The sequence below is a fragment of the Phyllobates terribilis genome, unplaced genomic scaffold (genome assembly GCF_046119375.1).
Source record: "Phyllobates terribilis strain yellow unplaced genomic scaffold, ASM4611937v1 Scaffold_5__5_contigs__length_657084704, whole genome shotgun sequence".
NCBI lineage: Eukaryota > Metazoa > Chordata > Amphibia > Anura > Dendrobatidae > Phyllobates > Phyllobates terribilis.
The window spans coordinates 126,199,772-126,222,262 of record NW_027362765.1 but is presented as its reverse complement, the minus strand read 5'-3'; the positions used below and the strand labels follow the sequence as shown (position 1 = coordinate 126,222,262).

The 22,491-nt window shown below is 45.0% G+C and overlaps 1 protein-coding gene across 1 annotated transcript in view; it reads left to right on the top strand.

The window, feature by feature from the left end:
• The window catches only part of LOC141270949 (opioid growth factor receptor-like protein 1), a 52,175-nt gene extending 34,752 nt beyond the window's left edge, over positions 1-17,423 (top strand). The window contains exons 6-7 of the mRNA XM_073681045.1: positions 10,934-11,082; positions 14,718-17,423. Coding sequence (XP_073537146.1) covers positions 10,934-11,082; positions 14,718-15,540 — 972 coding nt within the window. The 3' untranslated portion in view covers positions 15,541-17,423. The remainder of the gene's footprint in view (positions 1-10,933; positions 11,083-14,717) is intronic.
• The last annotated feature ends 5,068 nt before the right edge of the window (positions 17,424-22,491 follow it).

The window sequence follows — 22,491 nt, the reverse complement described above, 5'->3', positions numbered from 1 at the left end:
AAGCGAGGTAGTGCTTAAAGCGTTCGGTGACTGCCCACACCACTGCCAGGAACTCTAGCTTAAATGAGCTGTAATTCTCAGGGTTTCTTTCGGTGGGTCGCAGTTTTCGACTGGCGTAAGCGATTACCCGTTCTTTCCCCTGCTGGATCTGGGACAGTACGGCTCCTAGCCCGATGTTACTTGCGTCGGTGTAGAGGATAAAGGGCTGGCTGTAATCAGGGTACGCCAGGATTTCATCCCCCGTGAGGGCCATCTTCAGCTGGCGGAAGGACTCTTCTTCTAACTTCTCCCATTTGAAGGGCGGCTTCTGGTTCTTGGCCTTCCGGGACTGGCCTATCAGGAGGTCCTGCATAGGAGCTGCCTTTTTGGTGAAACCGGGGATGAATCTGCGGTAATAGCCTACCAACCCGAGGAACTGCCGCACTTCCTTTACACTGGAGGGACTTGGCCATTCCTTAATTGCGGTGATCTTATCAGGGTCGGGAGCCACTCCGTCAGCGCTCACCACGTGTCCCAGGTACTGCACCTTTGGTTTTAGGAGGTGACACTTGGAGGGTTTTACCTTTAGGCCGTAGTTTGCCAGAGCTTCGAACACTTCTGCCAGGTGTTTCAGGTGGTCCTCATAAGTCTTGGAATATACGATGACATCGTCCAGGTACAACAGGACCGTCTCGAAGTTTTTGTGGCCCAGACAGCACTCCATTAATCGTTGAAAGGTTCCTGGTGCGTTACAGAGTCCGAACGGCATGCAGGTAAACTCGCTAAGTCCCATCGGGGTGGTGAATGCGGTCTTCTCCCGGTCCGCCTCTGCTACAGGAACCTGCCAGTACCCACTAGTGAGATCCAAGGTAGAGAAGAAGTTAGCAGATCTTAAAGCAGCCAAAGACTCCTCTATCCTTGGTAAGGGGTACGCATCCTTGTGTGTGATACGGTTGATTTTCCGGTAATCTACACACATCCTCATGGTGTTGTCTTTCTTTTTGACTAAGACTAATGGAGCTGCCCAGGGGCTACAGCTATCCCTGATCACCCCAGCCTCCTTCATGTCCCTAAGCATCCCCTTGGCGTGTTGGTAGTGTGCAGGGGGTACGGGTCGATACCTCTCTTTTATGGGAAGATGGTCTCCCGTGGGGATGCGGTGTTCTACCCCCTTGACTCGCCCGAAGTCTAACGGGTGTTTACTAAACACTCTCTCGTACTCTTGAACCACCCGATAGACTCCCTGTCTCTGGTGTGAGGGAGTGGAGTCAGTACCCAAATGTAGTTGCTGACACCAGTCCTCCATTGTTTCCTTAGAGCCGTTACTTTCCTCCGGGGAAGATGGAGGCAAGGGTTCTACGGACTGTATGGAGTTTTGATTGATGGTATACAATTTGGCTAGCGTGGCATACCGGGGCAGGTACACTTCCCTCTTCCCGATATTTATTATGCGAACGGGCACCCTCCCATGGCGTACATTGACCACCCCCCGTGCTGTCAAAATGGTGGGCCTACTGTCTGAGTAAACTGGTTCTACCATTGCCTGGTAATCTCTACCCCTCAGACCAATAGCTGCCCGGCACCAAATCATCATTTCACTTTTTGGGGGCATGGCAATAGGGAAAGGGTCACACATTCTTACGCTACCAATCTCACCACCGGAGAGTTCTATCTGTTGCCGTCGCATCAGTGCCCGGATCTCTTTCTGGAGCACTCGCTGCTGGCCAGAGCTGGCGTTCTTGGCAACCTGCTGTAAAAGGAAAATCACCTCTGCAAGACAATTTTCAATTACATTAGTTCCTAGAGTTATCTTTGGGTGACTCTCGTGCTTGTCAATGTCTACAATGATCAGTCCCTGTGCCGCCAGTTCAACTGTACCGATTTTAATGGTCACCTCTTTAAATCCAATCTGTGGCACGGGCTGACCATTGCTGGCGATGATACTCAAATCGTCGTCAGGGTAGCGGGTGATATCCGAGTCATTCCAGTACTGCTTGAAGAGCACGTACGGGATAGTGGTAACCTGTGACCCGGTGTCCAGTAGGGCACTCATAGGGATGCCATCCAGTACCACAGGCAAGACTGGACGTCCTCCCACATATTTGTCGCACCAGTTCGATGGGCCTGATGATCTTTTTCCTGGGGTTTGGCTCTCTACCCCAGGTTGTGCCAGTTTAAAGGACAGTACCTTGCCATATGTCCGGGTTGATTGCAGCGGCGGCAGATGGGTTGTCCGTCCTCGTTGTATCGGTCGCTGGGTCTTCCTCTGGCCGGCGGGGTCCTCCTTGGTCGATGCCACGGGATGTCCTCCGGTCCGGATGCCAGCTGGATCTTCCCTGGAGTGGAAACCTGTAAAGACTGCACAGTTCGGGTTAGCGCGGCAACGCTTTTAGCTAGCTCTTGGACCTGATGGTGCAGGTCTGGAGCCTGGTCATTGTTCAAAGCCTGCGCATCAGCTCCCACAGGCCCTGCCGACAAGGGCGCCGCCTCCTGGTGGTAAGTGGTAGTGGAGCGTCTGTGGGTCACAACGCCACCTGGTGCCGGTTCTCGGAGCACCCGGATGGCTCTGTCCTTGAACTGTGCAAATCCCAGATGAGGGTCCTGTAAGGCCATTGCCCGCAACTGGGTTCGGTGGGCATTGCAATATAAACCCTCTATAAATTGTTCAGTCAACAGCCTGTCCTCGTCTCCCACGCCGTCAGGGTCGGTCTGCTTAATGGCTCTCAGGGCCTCTTGTAGGTTCAGGGCATAGTCCCTTATACTCTCGTGTGCTCGCTGCTTGCACCCGTAGAATCTAAGCTTGATCTCGGCTGAGGTGCGGGTATCAAAGGTGTCCCTCAGCCGGGTTAGTATCCCTGCAACAGTCCTCCCCCCAGGTGGCCAGGACTTTACCTCCCTTTGGGCTGCCCCGGTTAATTGGGCCACCAGGATGCTCACTTTTTGCTCTTCTGTGAGGGGATACACCTGGAAGAGGCTATCCAGCTTTTCTCTAAAGTCATGCAGGGTATGTGACTCCCCTGAGTACTGGGGTAGCCAGGCCGCTCCCGGGATATAGGGCATGGTGAAAGGCATGACTGCAGCAGCGGTGGCGCTGGCGGGGGTTGAGACAGTGAAGCTCTCCTCCGTATCCGACATCTTCCTCCCCCCTAGTGGACCGTGGCCTACCTTGCGATGATCCTCTTCCGTAGGCCGCGGCTCCGCAGTGGATCGTCAGGGTTGAGGACCTTCCGTCGCGCTCCTGTGACGTCGGCGTCTGCTGGACTCCTTCCAGGACCTTACGCAACGTCCGGACGTGAGGCGGGGCTCCGGTTCTCGCGCGCTTTCGGAGTCCTCGCCCCTCTTCTTCCCGCGCGGCGTCTTCAAGATGGCGCCCAACGGCGGGAAAACTCCACGGATGGCGGGAAGAAGGCAGAAGATGGCGCCGGATGGCGGGAAAACTTTGCGGATGGCGGGAAGAAGGTAGAAGATGGCGCCGGATGGCGGGAAACCTCCACGGATGGCGGGAATCTTCACCACTGGTAAGTTTGAACAGTCTTTTTCAAGCACGCAGTACCCGGTGGTTGCGGGCACGAAATCCTGCCGACTACGCCAAAAGTTGACGCGCCCCTGGGCCTTCGTCGCACGGCATCGCGCGCACGGGAGCTTACCCGGAGCCGGATCTATTGAGGATTGTAGTCTCGTGGCGGTGACCCGGACCGTGCCCAGGGAGTCAAACTGAGCGGCGATGTATTAGCGGTAGATGTTGGACGACTACGCCACCCGTTGAATGCAGCGAAGGGGCTGCCGCTGCAGGGCAGACCGCTGAGGCCGGTGGTAGGATTGTGCAGCGTGATAGTATCACCCCCAACGGGAGGGGTATGGCCTCAGGGCAGCCGACGTGGCTGACGGGGGAAGCAGGAATCACTCAGAGACGATGCGGTGTAGTTCGGGGTCTTTACTGGTGATAAAGATAGACCCTCCCGGAGTACTGGCTAGCGATCGGGGCCTGGTCAGTCTTCGAGCAGATGGGATTTCCCCTGGCCAGGCGGAGTTGTAGGCCTTCCCAACTAATTGTACTCTTCTGGCTACCTTGCTAGAGGCGGGTAAAAGTAGCCCACGTCTCTGAGTGTACCGTGTGGTGCTCACCCGTATGGCCGGTGACTCGGGGCCTTCTTGTGGCGTCCGCTCCACGACGGCGGTGCTGGTCCCACGCGTGTGACCGTGCCTTCGGGTTTCTTGACCAGAGGACCTGAAATCCCCTGCCGGGCGGTTTCTGCTGCTGGGTAAAGATTAGTCCCCACAGCCTCGGACTCCGGGTCCGGTGATAGCTTCTCAGTCAGGGCGAGCTCTGCAGCTGCCAGCCCCTGACTCCTTATAGCACTGCTCCCACAGAGCTCCTGATGTTCTTTTCCTATATCTGCTTCTCTTCTCTGTCTCTACTTCTTCTCTACTCACTAACCCTGCCTCAGCCCTAGGTTTATATAGGGGAAGTTCTTCCCCTCCCAGGACTGGGCAGGAGGTGTGGCATGCATAGGATCCCTGACCAAGAGACCTCCCACCTGCTCTCAGACGTAATATCTCTATTACTGTGGCAACCAGACCCCTGGGGTGTCACAGAAGCATACAAAGAAAAGAACATTGTACCTACTGTGAAACCTGTAGGAGGCTCCGACAGGGTTACCAGCTTGATTTTGTATTTTTTATGGGCAGCTTATCAAAAAATCAAGGACAGCCAACATTTTTGGACACACTAAAAAAACATAATAAATCAATAAGATTATACGTAATACATGTATACAGCCCATAATTCTTATATGAAGGCATTAACTACATTCACTGAACTGTAAAATTATGATAACTACAGTCATAATAATCAGTAAAAGTTTCTCCAGCTTCAAAAAATTCATGGACACATCAATTTTTTTTTACAGACAGTGGAAAAAAGTGCCATATTTTTACTGACTGTCCAAGAATTTCTGGACTGTTTGCAGCCCTGGGATTGGCTATGTTTTAGGTCTGCTTTGCTGCATCTGCACAGGGTGTCTTGAATCTGTACAGGGTACAATGAAATCTCAAGACTATCAAGGGATTCTAGAGAGAAATGTGCTGCCCAGTGTCAGGAAGCTTGGTCTCAGTCACAAGTCATGGGTACCCCAACAGGATAATGACCCAAAACACTCAACTGAAAACATTGAAGAATAGTTAAGAGCAAAGCATTGGACTATTCTAAAGTGACTTCTAGGAGTCCTGATCTAAATCCTATTGAACATCAGTGAAGGGAGCTGAAACCTGCAGTCTAGAGAAGTCGCCTTAACACCTGAGACACAAGGAGCAGTTTGGCCACAGGGAGCGACCCCAAATACCTGTGGACTGGTGCAGAAGTCTCAATGAGGGCTCGCTCACACCAGCGTAGATTCTTTCCTGCGAGTGTCAGCTTACTGTGATCAGATGAGAGATGAGAGAATCGTAGCACACTGTCAGGAGAAGATGAAGAACAAAATTGAAGTGCCCAGCAATGAGTCCGAATCTAAATCCCATTGAACACCTGTGGGGAGATCTTAACATTGCTGTTGGGAGAAGGTGCCTTCAAATATGAGAGCTGGAGCAGTTTGTAAAAGAAGATTGGTCCAAAATTCAAAACTCCAGTTGAGAGGTGTAAGAAGCTGTTGATGGTTATAGAAAGCGATTAATTGCAGTTATTTATTCCAAAGGGCGTGCAACCAAATATTAAGTGGAGTGTGCCAACAATTTTGTTGGTTTTGTGTGAAATTATGTCCTATTTGCCTTTTTTTCTCAGTTTTTTTTTGTGTTGTTCCAAAACACACAAAGTAAATAAACGTGTATAACAAAACGTGTGTAATTGCAATAATTTCCTGGGAGAAATGCTTCATTTTCTGCAACAATTCCTAGGATATCAACATTTTTGGAAATGAATATATATATATATATATATATATATATATATATATATATATATATATATATATATTTATATTTATATATATATATAGATATATATACAGTACAGACCAAAAGTTTGGACACACCTTCTCATTTAAAGATTTTTCTGTATTTTCATGACTATGGAAATAGTACATTCACACTGAAGGCATCAAAACTATGAATTAACACATGTGGAATTATATACTTAACAAAAAAGTGTGAAACAACTGAAAATATGTCTTATATTCTAGGTTCTTCAAAGTAGCCACCTTTTGCTTTGATGACTGCTTAGCACACTCTTGGCATTCTCTTGATGAGCTTCAAGAGGTAGTCACCGGAAATGGGTAGTCACACTTCACAGGTGTGCCCTGTCAGGTTTAATAAGTGGGATTTCTTACCTTATAAATGGGGTTGGGACCATCAGTTGATTTGTGCAGACGTCTGGTGGATACACAGCTGATAGTCCTACTGAATAGACTGTTAGAATTTTTAATGCCACGAAAAAAGCAGCTAAGTAAAGAAAAACATGTGGCCATCATTACTTTAAGAAATTAAAGTCAGTCAGTCCGAAAAATTGGGAAAACTTTGAAAGTGTCCCCAAGTGCAGTTGCAAAAACCATCAAAGAAACTGGCTCACATGAGGACCGCCCCAGGAAAGGAAGACCAAGAGTCACCTCTGCTTCTGAGGATAAGTTTATCCGAGTCACCAGCCTCAGAAATCGCAGGTTAACAGCAGCTCAGATTAGAGACCAGGTCAATGCCACACAGAGTTCTAGCAGCAGACACATCTCTACAACAACTGTTAAGAGGAGACTTTGTGCAGCAGGCCTTCATGGTAAAATAGCTGCTAGGAAACCACTGCTAAGGACAGGCAACAAGCAGAAGAGACTTGTTTGGGCTAAAGAACGCAAGGAATGGACATTAGACCAGTGGAAATCTGTGCTTTGGTCTGATGAGTCCAAATTTGAGATCTTTGGTTCCAACCACCGTATCTTTGTGCGATGCAGAAAAGGTGAACGGATGGACTGTACATGCCTGGTTCCCACCGTGAAGCATGAAGGAGGAGGTGTGATGGTGTGGGGGTGCTTTGCTGGTGACACTGTTGGGGATTTATTCAAAATTGAAGACATACTGAACCAGCATGGCTACCACAGCATCTTGCAGCGGCATGCTATTCCATCCAGTTTGCGTTTATTTGGACCATCATTTATTTTTCAACAGGACAATGACCCCAAACACACCTCCAGGCTGTGTAAGGGCTATTTGACCAAGAAGGAGAGTGATGGGGTGCTACGCCAGATGACCTGGCCTCCACAGTCACCAGACCTAAACCCAATCGAGATGGTTTGGGGTGAGCTGGACCGCAGAGTGAAGACAAAAGGGCCAACAAGTGCTAAGCATCTCTAGGAACTCCTTCAAGATTGTTGGAAGACCATTTCCGGTGACTACCTCTTGAAGCTCATCAAGAGAATGCCAAGTGTGTGCAAAACAGTCATCAAAGAAAAAGGTGGCTACTTTGAAGAACCTAGAATATAAGACATATTTTCAGTTGTTTCACACTTTTTTGTTAAGTATACAATTCCACATGTGTTAATTCATACTTTTGATGCCTTCAGTGTGAATGTACAATTTTCATAGTCATGAAAATACAGAAAAATCTTTAAATGAGAAGGTGTGTCCAAACTTTTGGTCTGTACTGTACATATATATATCTATAGATACAGTTATATGAAAAAGTTTGGGCACCCCTATTAATCTTAAGCTTAATGTTTTATAAAAATTGGTGTTTTTGCAACAGCTATTTCAGTTTGATATATGTAATAACTGTTGGACACAGTAATGTTCCTGCCTTGAAATGAGGTTTATTGTACTAACAGAAAATGTGCAATCTGCTCTCAAACAAAATTTGACAGGTGCATAAGTATGGGCACCTCACCAGAAAAGTGACATTAATATTTAGTAGATCCTTCTTTTGCAAAAACAACAGCCTCTAGTCGCTTCCTGTAGTTTTAATGATTTCCTGGATCCTGGATGAAGGTATTTTTGACTATTCCTCTTTACAAAACAATTCCAGTTCAGTTAAGTTTGATGGTCACCGAGCATGGACAGCCCTCTTCAAATGATCCCACAGATGTTCAATGATATTCAGGTCTGGGAACTGGGATGGCCATTCCAGAACATTGTAATTGTTCCTCTGCATGAATGCCTGAGTAGATTTGGAGCGGTGTTTTGGATCATTGTCTTGCTGAAAGATCCATCCCCTGCGTAACTTCAACTTTATCACTGATTCTTGAACATTATTGTCAAGAATCTGCTGATACTGAGTGGAATCCATGCGTCCCTCAACTTTAACAAGATTCCCGGTGCCGGGATTGGCCACACAGCCCCAAAGCATGATGGAACCTCCACCAAATTTTACTGTGGGTAGCAAGTGTTTTTCTTGGAATGCTGTGTTTTTTTGCCGCCATGCATAACGCCTTTTTGTATGACCAAACAACTCAATCTTGGTTTCATTAGTCCACAGGACCTTCTTCCAAAAAGGAAATTGGCTTCTCCAAATGAGCTTTTGCATACCTCAGCCGACTCTGTGGCGTGCTTGCAGAAACGGCTTCTTTCGCATCACTCTCCCATACAGCTTCTCCTTGTGCAAAGTGCGTTGTATAGTTGACCGATGCACAGTGACACCATCTGTAGCAAGTTGATGCTGCAGCTCTCTGGAGGTGGTCTGAGGATTGTCCTTGACTGATCTCACCATTCTTCTTCTCTGCCTTTCTGATGTTTTTCTTGGCCTGCCACTTCTGGCCTTAACAAGAACTGTCCCTGTGTTCTTCCATTTCCTTACTATGTTCCTCACAGTGGAAACTGACAGGTTAAATCACTGAGACAGCTTTTTGTATCCTTCCTCTGAACAACTATGTTGAATAATCTTTGTTTTCAGATCATTTGACAGTTGTTTTGAGGAGCCCATGATGCCACTCTTCAGAGGAGATTCAAACAGGAGAACAACTTGCAAGTGGCCACTTTAAGTAGCTTTTCTCATGATTGCATACACCTGGCTATGAAGTTCAAAGCTCAATGAGGTTACAAAACCAAAAAAAGTGCTTTAATAAGTCAGTAAAAAGTAGGTAGGAGTATTTAAAACAAGAAAATGATAAGGGTGCCCATACTTAAGCACCTGTCATATTTTGTTTGAATGCAGATTGCACATTTTCTGTTAGTACAATAAACCTCATTTCAAGGCAGAAACATTACTGTGTCCAACAGTTATTACATATATCAAACTGAAATAGCTGTTGCAAAAACACCAATTTTTATAAAACATTAAGCTTAAGATTAATAGGGGTGCCCAAACTTTTTCATATAACTGTATAGATATATCTATATGTAGCATCGGCATTCCTGCCTCCTGCTAGGCAGGGACGCCGTTCCCCTCACCTCTCCGCTCCGTGCCCGGCGGCTTCCTCCCGCTCTGCTGGCCGTCCTAAGGAGTCCCCGGCCAATGGCCGGAGGACCTCACCATATATAAGGCACCTCCTCCAAAATGGAGGTGCCCGAGCAATGTTGTTGCAAAGCCGTTCAACTCTGCTTCAGCCCTCAGGTCCCGTTACCAGATACCTGCCAGTTACCTGCCAGACCTCTGCTTGATACCTGCCAGATTCCTGTCTATCTGCTTGCATTCCTGCGGTCCGACAGTCTGCCTTCCATCACCTGTCAGTCTGTCTATGGATCTGCCCGCCCGCTCACCTGGGAGCGCTCACCTGCTACCTGCCTGCTAGCCTACCTGGAGGCTCTGCCGTCACTTGCTGTGACCACCTGTCCGTCCAGAGACTCTTACCTGCTCATCTGGGAGCGCTCACCTGCTACCTGCCTGCTAGCCTACCAGGAGGCTCTGCCGTCACTTGCCGTGACCACCTGCCTGTCCAGAGACTCTTGCCCGCTCACCTGGGAGCGCTCACCTGCTATCTGCCTGCTGCCTGCTAGCCTACCTGGAGGCTCTGCCGTCACTTGCCGTGACCACCTGCCTGTCCAGAGACTCTTGCCCGCTCACCTGGGAGCGCTCACCTGCTATCTGCCTGCTAGCCTACCTGGAGGCCCTGCCGTCACTTGCCGTGACCACCTGCCTGTCCAGAGACTCTTGCCCGCTCACCTGGGAGTGCTCACCTGCTACCTGCCTGCTAGCCTACCTGGAGGCTCTGCCGTCACTTGCCGTGACCACCCGCCTGTCCAGAGAATCTTGCACGCTCACCTGGGAGCGCTCACCTGCTACCTGCCTGCTAGCCAATCTAGAGACTCTTACCCTGCTGTCACTTGCCGTGACCATCCACCTGTCTAGAGACTGTCCCTGTCACTTGCCGTGACCTCCTGCCCTTCTACCCAGAGACTGTCCCTGTCACTTGCCGTGACTACCTGCCCGCCTTCCCTGGGAGCCACCCTCTTCTTTACAAGGACTGCCCCTTTGTATAGTTGCTCTGAGGTTCCACCTCCCAGACCCGTTACACTATATATATACTGTATATAATATTTTGGCCTTGTATATAAGGTACTGACTGTAAAAATGTACATGTATGTGTATGTTTATAATGTATGGAGTGTGTTTATAATGTATTGGCCTTGCATATAATGTACGGACTGTGTTTACTATTAAAAAAAATAAAAAATTAAGGCCCAGCACACCTTTAGTTTTAAATTAATATTATTAATATTCAGGTGCAGAAATACGCTGTGGCCAATCTACAAATATATATACATAGTGTATATTGTGTGTTAGCATGCTGCGATTAATGAACACCTGAATTCCACTATTACGACACAAGTTAAAAATGTAAGGGTACTTGGATAATATTTTTTGATCAAAAAGTGCAAACAGCATCCAACTACGTCAAAATGTACCTTTAATAAGGATGTTCCCTATCACTGACGTCTTACCTCTCTATGTGCCAAGCCAGGCTGAGTTTGTATTGTTCAGATCAGGTTATAATGTGTGGATTGCGTATATAATGTATTGACCATATATATATATATATATATCTAGAGGATGAGGGCTGATAAAGACGTCATGTGGAGGCTCCTTGAGTCTTACAAACTCATGCTGGGATTTTATGGCATTCAACTGCTGGACGAGAAAACCGGAGAAGTGTCCCGGACAGAGAAATGGGAGGAGAGATATCAAAATCTAAACCGGTGAGTGAGACTCTGAGATTTGAGCAAGTGTCATCCAGCTTTCCCAGACAACTGAATGAAAACATAGGCGGATGTAATAAGATGGTCTTACTGCCACACAGCTTTCTCAGACATGTGCGGTGACATAACCCCTGTGTGACCTGCAATGGGGCCATATTTGTTGCCTTACAGCCTAAGTTTTTGTTTGCAGTTCACTTCTGTTGTGCTATGTTAGTTCTGATCTCAAAGCAGAGCTGTGTGTGATTATGAAGGCAGACTGTCAGTCATTACAAGTCTCACACTGGTAACTTCCCCTTTCATTTAAAATAAGCCATGGAGGTCAGAGGCGTAGCCAGGGTTTTGGTTGGGGGGGGCAAAACTTCTGAGGGGGCCTCTAACCAGGTAACCCTGATTACAACTATGGTGGTGCACCCTAATAGAGGATATAGGAGAAACTCAGCAGATGACCATGCTGTTGCTAAAAATAATCTCTATACAAAGACCAGCACTGATATTACTGCTATATGGTGACCATATATTGATAGATGCCAGTCCTGCAGAACATATAAGTGACTTACAGCTGACGTTCTTTCTGATTAAATTGTTCACTTTTCCCACCTTTTCCATCTGGCCCAGACCAACACGACAACTTCTCCATCCAGGACTCAGAGTCTCAGGTCTGCAGAGATCACAAAAAGACACATTTTACTCCTTACATTTCAGGCCCCGTCCCCATCTATCCCCAACCTGCACAAATGTCTCATCCTGCTGATATCCCAATACTGAGCTTCTGCTGCCATATGTGTCCCTATTACTGCACCTACTGTGTGGTATGGTGTACCTTCTAGATGGTAAAACAACCCTCTAGAATATAGTAATGCAGTGTGTAAGTGCCCTAGAAAACAGTGACCACATTTTGCCACCTAGAAAGTCATAATGCCCTCTGTGTGCCCCTTTGACAGTCATAATAACCTGAGTTCCCCTATAACGATAAGTGCCCACTTAACATTTAATAATGTCCTGAGTCTCCCTCCAGTACAGCTCCCCTCTACACAGTATGATGTTCTCTTATACACAGTATAATTCCCCCTTATTGTATAGTACCCCCCACACACAGTATACTGACCCCTTACTAGCCTCAAAACTGATGGCTCCAACACTGTATGATGGCCCCCACTTTGTGCAAAGACCCCACATTATCTCCGAAACTGTATGCTGGCCCCTACACTGTGCAAAAACCCCACATTATCTCTCACACTGTATTATGGCCCCCACACTGTGCAAAGACCCCACATTATCTCCCACACTGTATGATGGCCCCCACACTGTACAAAGACTCCACATTATCTCCCACATTGTATGATGGCCCCCACACTCTACAAAGACCCCACATTATCTCCCACACTGTATGATGGCCCCCACACTGTGCAAAGACCCCACATTATCTCCCACACTGTATGATGGCCCCCACGCTATACAAAGACTCCACATTATCTCCCACACTATATGACCCCAACTGTAATCCCCGCACTGTATAAATAGCCTACATATAGTATAATGCACTCCCCATAGTCCTTCATATAGTATAATCCCCCCATAGGCAGAGTCTGTAGTATAATCCCCCATAGGCAGAGTCTGTAGTATAATCCCCCCCATAGGCAGAGTATATAGTATAACACCCCCCCCCATAGGTAAAGTCTGTAGCATAATCTCCCCCATAGGCAAAGTTTGTAGCATAATCCCCCAAAGGCAAAGTCTGTAGCATAATCCCCCATAGGCAAAGTCTGTAGCATAATCCCCCCCCCCCCATATGCAGAGTCTGTAGCATAATCCCCCATAGGCAAAGTCTGTAGCATAATCCCCCATAGGCAGAGTCTGTAGCATAATCCCCCACAGGCAGAGTCAGTAGCATAATCCCCCCCCCCATATGCAGAGTCTGTAGCATAATCCCCCATAAGCAGAGTCTGTAGCATAATCCCCCACAGGCAGAGTCAGTAGCATAATCCCCCCCCATATGCAGAGTCTGTAGCATAATCCCCCATAGGCAGTGTCTGTAGCATAATCCCCCCCATAGGCAACGTCTGTAGCATGACCTCAGCCCCACATAGGCAAAGTTTATAGCATGATTCCCCCCCCCCCATAGGCAGAGTCTGTAGCATAACCCCCCCCCCCCATAGGAAAAAAAAAATAAACACAATACTTACAGCATGCCGATACAGTTACAATAGCGTAGCTCTGGGTGGGTCCCCTCAGAGCGCAGGGCCTGGGGCCACCGCCCCCTCTGCTCCCCCGGTAGCTACGCTACTGATGGGGGTAGATCCTGAGGGAGATCAGTGTCCGGCCCATTTCATTTACATATAAGAAAATCGTGGATTTCACTGAAATAAGACATCAGATTGCAGATATCAGGTTATCATTTTATTCAGCTTCCTATGACCTCCATGCCCATGCTTAGGAGAGTTCATCCTACTGACAGATTCCCTTTAGCATAGGGAACTGTATTTAGTCCTGTACATTTTTAATAACCGCAGCTGTATAAAAATGGATTACACATGGATGACAAATGAGAATTTGGTTTGTGTCGCCATTGTCTGAGTCCCATAACTTTATTTTTGCGTTGATGGACCTATGTGAGGACTTGTTTTTTAGTGGTCAGCTGTAGTTTATGTTGATACCACTTAGGGGTACATACGACATCATCATTGCTATTGGCTGCATTTTTGAGTGCGAGGGTAGCTGCGGTGAGGTAAAAACAGCAAGTCTGGCATTTTGTGATTCTCTTTGAGACATTTATGTTGTTTTATATTTTGATAAATCAGATTTTTACACACGTGGTAATATACTTTTTTATATTTTCATGTTCTTTGGGAGATTTTTTTACTTATTTTTAAAAAAGTGTTTTTTTTTTCACCTTTTTTTGTCCCAATTTTGTGTGTTTTGAAACCTACCATTGTTTGATCGCTTGTACACTGCTCAAAAAAATAAAGGGAACACTCAAATAACACATCCTAGATCTGAATGAATGAAATATTCTCTTTGAATACTTTGTTCTGTACAAAGTTGAATGTGCCGACAACAAAATCACACAAAAATCATCAATGGAAATCAAATTATTAACCAATGGAGGCCTGGATTTGGAGTCACCCCCAAAATTAAAGTGGAAAAACACACTACAGGCTGATCCAACTTTGATGTAATGTCCTTAAAACAAGTCAAAATGAGGCTCAGTATTGTGTGCGGCCACCATGTGCCTGTATGACCTCCCTACAACGCCTGGGCATGCTCCTGATGAGGTTGCGGGTGGTCTCCTTTGTTTTCAGCACATTGTACTTTGTACAGAACAAAGTATTCAATGAGAATATTTCTTTCATTCAGATCTAGGATGTGTTATTTGAGTGTTCCCTTTATTTTTTGAGCAGTGTATTATATACTGCAATGCATCAGTATTGCGGTATATAGACAAAATCAGTTGACTAAGATGCCCAGCCTGTTAATGGGCTTAACAGGAGCAACCCCACAAGGAAAACAAGACTAAATGCCACTGTCAGAGACTGAAAGCGGCATTTAACTGGTTACACAGCAGCAGCGATCAGAGGCGATAGTTTCCAAACCTGAAAACTATAGTATTTTAACCTCTATTATTTTCTTTTACACAGTCGCAGCCACAACAACCTGCGGATCACCCGGATCTTGAAGTGTTTGGGGGAGATGGGATATGATCACCTTCAGGCCCCTCTGGTCCAGTTTTTCCTGGAGGAGACCTTGTGTAACAATCAGCTACCCAACGTAAAAAGAAGTGTCCTGGACTATTTCATGTTCACCGTGAAGAACAAGTGGCAGCGCAAGAGACTGGTGCACTTAGTCCAGAAATCCCAAGAACTGCTTATCTGGGAGCCAGTGAAGTTCCGAAATTTCACACTTACTACAGAAGAAATGGAAGATAATGAAGCCTTGGCACGTCATCGTCATGATCTTTACATTCATCTCCAGCAGGAGACCAGGAAAGGAGGGGACGTGGGAGATAATGGCAGACCTGGTGTTGGCAGGGACCATGAAGCCTCACAACATAAAGATGACATGGCCAGCTCAAAAAATGACAAACAGACAACATGGGACAATAGCTCAGGAAATAAGAAGAAGGCTACAGAGAGCATTAGCCTGATAAACCATAAACAAACAGTAATAGGAAATATAAAGCTATTAACACATGACCTTAGAAAAGGAAATGAATGGCTGACAGTGAAACCTAGATTTGGCAATAAGAACAAGACATCTTGGGGAGCTAATCTAGAAAGTAGGACACAGAAGAAAAACCCTGGGGTGTTTCAGGCTGAAAGCCCTGAAAATGAGGAGGGTCATTATTTGTTGTCAGGGACAGCAGATACAGGCAATCATTTTTTTGATGTGCCTTTTCTTCTTTGTCTTGTGTTCCTTGCCATTTTTTGCACCACATTGTTCAAAATGATGAACATTGATTGATGAATTATGAGCTAAATCCAAGATACTCTTCTTTCTAGTCTTTTACGATTTCGCACCTTTTCAAAGTAAAAAGTTACAAACTCCTTTAAAATGATGCACATTCCTTTTCAACTGTGCAAAATTAAAACTAGTTAGATTTTCTACTCTAGTAGGGTACTGGAGTACAATGGCACAAACATTTTTTGCAACATTTCAAAGAGTCTGAAATGATGAATTAGGCTGAAACATTTAAAAAAAAAAAAAAAAAAAAAGCAAAAAAAAAAACCTACTAAAAACGTAGTAAAAAATTTTTCATACTTAGTTGACACTTGAATTGCCTGCAGACTGGTGGGGGTCCAGCTCCTGAGACCTCCACCAATCACGCACTAGACTTCCAAGATATTCAACCTCAGCAGATAGGAGCGCAAAACACAAAGCCTGGAGTATGGATTCAATAAAAAGTAGAAGCTTTATGGGTGTCAAGACCTGAACCTCCACAGATATACAGGCAATTTAAGTCTCTACAAAATATGATAAATTAATAAGGTTTAGTACCTCTTTAAAAAAAATGTGGAAATTAAATACTGGATAAGGCACACACATAAAACTCAGTATTTGCATTTTTTTTCTGGAGTAAAAATAGTTCTAAGATTATGATAAATCGGGAACATTTTTTGGCATTTTTTATTTACTGTCTTTGCTGTCGTCACAGCTATCATGGTGCTGAGGTGAAGCCCAACCACAGGCTGTGATTTGTATAATATTCTGCTATACAAAAGTATTATAGTATATATAGTATAGTATATATATCCTCTAGGGCAGATTAAAAAATTGTGAAAATTAAAAAGAAGATTTAAAATTTATAAAAATTCAAGTCGACCTGCTTTTTCTCATCCAAAAATAAAGAAATGAAGAAAAAATAAGCCCGATTTATGACAGATTTCAGAGGAATCACTCATATATCAAGTAGTTATTTATTTATTCTACTTACATATAGCGCCATCGTATTCCGCAGCGCTTTACAGATATTGATATCGCTGTAGTGAGTTTATGCACACTACCAATTTTTTCGTTCGGGTGCTATCCGTGGTTTTCATTGACATTGGTGTCTACTTAAACAGTATGTTAGCCATTATAAGGCCTGCACTACTGGAGAGCCTCAGATATAGGACTAAGGTATGGGGAGGCAGCAGCTCAGCCCTGCACAGCAGCATGCATGTTACAGGCAGTGGACAAATTTCTGCACACTGTACGGAGGAGCTGTATTCTCTTCTGCACTCCCAGATGTATATCGACAGACAGTGTTTTTCTCTTGGTTTACAGTCACAGTCACAAGAATACTCGGGTCCCCGAATACTCAAGTGTTTGGGGCAAATAGGTTACCAGGCCCCTTCTGGTCCAACTTTTTTCAGGAGAAATATTGCGACTACCACCTACCCAATGTTAAATGGAGCGCACTGGAATATTTTATGCCAGTGTGAAGGATAAGCAGGAGCACAGAAAGCTGAAGGACGACACCCAAAAGACTGCGAATCCAAGGAGAGACGGGCCAGTGGAGAAGCCAAGACGTTTCATAGATGGGGAAAGCATACCTCCAACGTGTTTGCTTTTTAAAGGGACAATTCACACTTTTGACCCAATTCCTTCTGTCTCTCTTTGCCCTCTAACTTTTCCCTCTTTTTTTAAACTGGGAATAGATTTGTGCTATTACATTCACTATAAATTAATCCAGAAAGCATCTGTATATTAGACCCCCACATTGGACATTATTTCCTAAATTGATAAAGTTTGGATGTAAACTTTTATTTTCAGATTTTTATTTTTTTTTTTGCTATTCTTTTCATGAAATCTTCAATCCTAGAAATATGCAGTAAGGAATAGATGTTTTATACAATAAACCATAAGGCCTCATTCACATGTATGTGTCTGCTATCTGTATTTTTCACAAAGAGTGTACCCATTAAAGTCTATGGGGCTGTTTACGACTCCATGTTTTTGGCACCAGGTGTCTGCAAAAGGGAAACTAAAAACTGTCCATTTTTTCATCCGAATCAACTCGCCAATGCAAGTCTCAAGATGAATTACACTGAAAGATAATTGTGAACGAGTGCTCATAAAAAATGCTCATTTAACGATTATCTTGCAGTGTAAACAGGTTGCTGATCACCTGATGAATGAGCAAAACGCTCATTCATTGGGTGAAATTATCTTTCGTGTAGTACAAAAGATCATCATTCTCGGCAGTGCATCGTCCTGTGTAAACCAGAAGCAATTTTCACTTATAGGAATAAGCCTAAATTCTTTCCTCAGTGGTGGATATCATCACCCTCTCTAAGCAATGGCGGTATACTCTCTAGCAGGTCGGCTGGCCTTGTTCAACTGTGATAGACCACAGGATGACAGTACAAGCTGGAACGTCCTGCTTTCCTCTATTGTGGCCTGTCACATACACACTCTCAGTACATAAAGTGGATGCGACTGCAAAGATTAATTTATCTTCACTCAATCTTGACTCAGGCTGCTAATTGAGCAAAAATCACATGCCAACACAGTCCACACACTCCAGATCCACGACAGCCTGCCAAGACTCTGTGTGTACGGCGATGAGTCCCCACAATACACGCTGCAGTTTTAGACTTTAATAGAAACAGGTCAATTCGTACAAGAAAATGTGAAAAAAGGCAAAATAATTTGACATACAAATGTGCAAATGAGTTCTAAAATAAAAACGGAGACATAACAGAAAATACCTAAAGGTTTTCAGTATGATGAAGTTCTTCTGTTTCCCTGATGATAGGAGAGCTATGGAACAACATCAGACTTAGTTGACATTCACCATGTAGTCACACTGAGACTTGACTGAACCCCAACATATGAACACTTTTCATTTGTCCAAATCATCTTTTTATATCCATAGTCCTGGGCTCAGATTTCCAGGACAACCTGTCAGTTTGTTAGATCTATGACTGCACAGTGAGTTAATAAAAAGGCAAGTACAATGAATATTAAATAGTTCATCTTGCTGTGTCTTCCCCTCCCCCCTCCACTATGGGGGATCGGGATGTCCAGTTTAGATAACATATGTACATCTGCCCCGCTTTTGCTGCTTGTACCAAACAGGCCCAGATATCAAGAATGACTCTATCTATTCCAAAATATGTTCTTTCAACCCCTAACACCACCAACAGCTCTCGGTCCTACTAACCCCATAGCGCAGCCTGCAATAAAAGGTTCAAGTTTTTAAGGTCCTTTATACAAAATTATTTATATGGATATCAGACGTACATCACATTTTCCCCTGCAGGCCTTTACTGTAGTACTGGAGTTTAGCAAGTACTACTGACCCCTATTTCTAGCTAGCTAAGATGTAGGCATGTATATTTAAATGCTGATTCAATGCTGTTCTCTGACACAGCCAGGTTACCAGCAACTCAGTGCCATAACTCTTACAAGGAGACGGCACAACCCTCGCTCCTATTGAGCAACAACTCAGATCTGTGGCACAAGCCAATTGTGACGTGTGGCGCAACTGATCTAAGTAGTAATTTAATCACAACGTTCATGTGATGTTACTAAATTGTCACACAAAATGTGGCAATTCAATTACAGAACCACCCTTAAATGACATGGCTAAGATGAGAACTGAAACAGGCACAATAACGACAGCAACAGTGTCGGGCTATGGAGCTACAACAGGCACCACTGATTGGCTTCAGCATTGACGTTCTGTTTGAGCATGAGGAGCCAATTTTCTGGGGTTCTAACAGACATAATTTATGTCATTGTTTAAGATCATCTAGAAGTTGCCAGTGTTCCTGAAGGTTGAGATTTTCTAGGTGGAGGTCTCCCTTGTCATTAAGGAACTCCATCAGCTCGAAGGGTTCCGCCTATCAGAGAAAGCACACTAAGAGGCAGGAACCTAGTGCATCCTGTGCCCGCGAAGATTCAAAAATCAACATCAGTGACATGGCATGGTCTCACCTAGCTACAGCAGAGCATGTTTTGCTGGGGCCTGGAAAACGGAAGTTAATAGCGAAGATATTTTACCTGTGTTGAAAGAAGTACTCAGAAAATATGACTCCACAAGTGCATCAGCAACTCCAGTTGCTGTGTCACTGCAGTAACTCTCATGCCTGCTCAGTTTCACCCTGCTCACCGTGGTCACCAGGCGGCTTCTCCTCGTGTCAGGCCGTCTTGCTGAGTTTGCCTCTTGCAGCACTCCTCAGCACTGCTGCGTCTGCATGTGGTTTCCATATGGCTTTAGGGCGGCGTGGCCGGTCTCTGCGGGAATTTAACTCTGCTATGTCCTTCAGTGATTTGGTTCCCTGGCCTATCCCGTGCCCCTAGGGTCAATATTAGGCAGCTCCTCCTACCACTCCTTGCCTGAACTTTGATTCCTAGCCTGCTTGCACTCGTTTATGCAAATCTCTGTATTCTGTCTCCTGTTATGGACCCGGCCTGCTTACCCGCTTAGTTTGACTTCTCCATCCCTGACTCCGGCTTTATATTGTGAACCCATGCTGCCTGTACCGACCTCAGACTGCCTGACTACGCTTATGTTTCACCCTCCTGTACTTTGTACCTGCGCCACTGACCCTCTGGCCAGCTGCTGCAGTCCCGGGGACTGCCCTGGTGTGGTGCCTGGTGTCTATCGGCAACACAGCCTATCCTCACTATCAGAGGCACTAGTGAAGACCCGGTAGACACTTAGTCACGCCCCTCCATTGTAAGCCCAGCCCTGGCGCTGTGGGTCCACATCCACTAGCGTTACATGCTACTATCCAAAAAAAAATCGCCTGTCAGGGTGGCAGTGCATAAAAAAGCTTTATTTAGTAGAATCAGGCTGTCAGGGGCTCATGTAGACAAAGACATCAAAAAGGAAATTTGGACCAATGAATATATAGATATCTGGTCGCTTTTTTTCTGCAGACCAGCAAACATTTGATAAGAAGCAGCTTTCCAGTTTTGTAAGACCTTCCCAACGTAAGCCCAAAATCGCAAGAACTGTGGGGAACTGACTGCAAGCATTTGCTGTTCTTGGTTGCAACATAGAAAAATGCCACCCTGAGCGTTGTACAGGACTCTTTATCAGGATTCCATATACGAGGGTCAGTCAATAAGTAATGCCTCCTATTTTTTTTTCTCCTTAAATAAGGTAGTTATGTTAAATATTCAAATTTGGCACAATTCCTCAAACCTTCTTTCCAATCCACAGCAATTGCAACTTCCTGCACCAACAGGTGGCAGGACTGTATCCGTTTGCAAAATGGCTGCCATCGATGTTGGTATTAGACAATGTTCTGTGATTGAATTCTTGCATGCAGAAGGTGAAACGCCCATTCGAATTCATGAGAGACTGAAAAATGTGTACGGTGATGCAACAGTGGATGTCAGTACTGTTAGACGATGGGTTCGTCGCTGTAACACAGCTGAAGGGCCATCACCGCTGGCTGACAAAATGCGGAGTGGCAGGCCAGTAACCGCAGTGACTCCAAGCAACATTCAGCGAGTCGATGACATCATTCGTGGTGACCGCCGGGTGACTGCAGATGAATTGTGTGGCATTATCTGCCTCAGTAAAGGCAGTGTGATGAAAATTATTGGACAACTGGGCTACAGAAAAGTTTGTGCACGGTGGGTCCCAAGAATGCTTTTTACCATGCTGGAAAACATGCCCTTGTTAAACGGTGGACCAACACTGTGGAAATGGATGGAGATTATATTGAAAAGTGACAAATTAATGGTTAATGTTGTGGTTTTCAACCTATGTAATTGCATTTGAATTTCTTGCCAATTAAAAGGAGAAAAAAAATAGGAGGCATTACTTATTGACTGACCCTCGTATCTTACTTTTCCTTTGATAGAGCGGTGTCTTTTGCCCGTCCACCCAGACTGTCATCACTTTTTGAGTTTTCGCATGGATGGTTAGTATTATGATGATGCATAATCTCAAAATGTGAGCATAAAAAAGGCCCAAAAGAGTATATTATAGCCCAAAAAAAACAACTTTATTCTTTAAAAAAAACAGCATGTAAAAGGCATGGAGCTGCTATATAGTGAAGGGGCATAAGTATGAATGTAAACCACCAATGTAATCCTGGTCAATATATATAGTGAAGGTCAGGTGCTTCTCACAAAATTAGAATATCATCAAAAAGTTAATTTATTTCAGTTCTTCAATACAAAAAGTGAAACTTATATATTATATAGAGTCATTACAAACAGAGTGATCTATTTCAAGTAATTATTTCTGTTATGTTGATGATTATGGCTTACAGCCAATGAAAACACAAAAGTCATTATCTCAGTAAATTAGAATAATTAACAAAAACACCTGCAAAGGCTTCCTAAGTGTTTAAAAGGGTCCCTTAGTCTGTTTCAGTAGGCTCCACAATTATGGGGAAGACTGCTGACTTGATGTCCAGAAGGCAGTCATTGACACACTCCACAAGGAGGGTTAGCCACAAAAGGTCATTGCTAAAGAAGCTGGCTGTTCACAGAGTGCTCTATCCAAGCATATTAATGGACAGTTGAGTGGAAGGAAAAAGTGTGGTAGAAAAAGGTTGGTAGAAAAAGGTACACAAACAACCGGGATAACCGCAGCCTTGAAAGGATGGTTAAGAAAAGCAATTCAAAAATTTGGCGGAGATTCACAAGGAGTGGACTGCTGCTGGAGTCATTGCTTCAAGAGCCACACCACACACAGATGTATCCAGAACATGGGCTACAAGTGTCGCATTCCTTGTGTCAAGCCACTCATGACCAATAGACAACACCAGAAGTGTCTTACCTGGGCCAAGGAGAAAATGACCTGGACTGTTGCTCATTGATCCAAGGTGTTGTTTTCAGATGAAAGTAAATTTTGCATTTCATTTGAAATCAATATCCCAGAGTCTGAACAATAAATATGTTTTCTGATGGTGTACTCACTTGGCTTACATTTCCTAACATACCGTGATGAGTTAACCATGC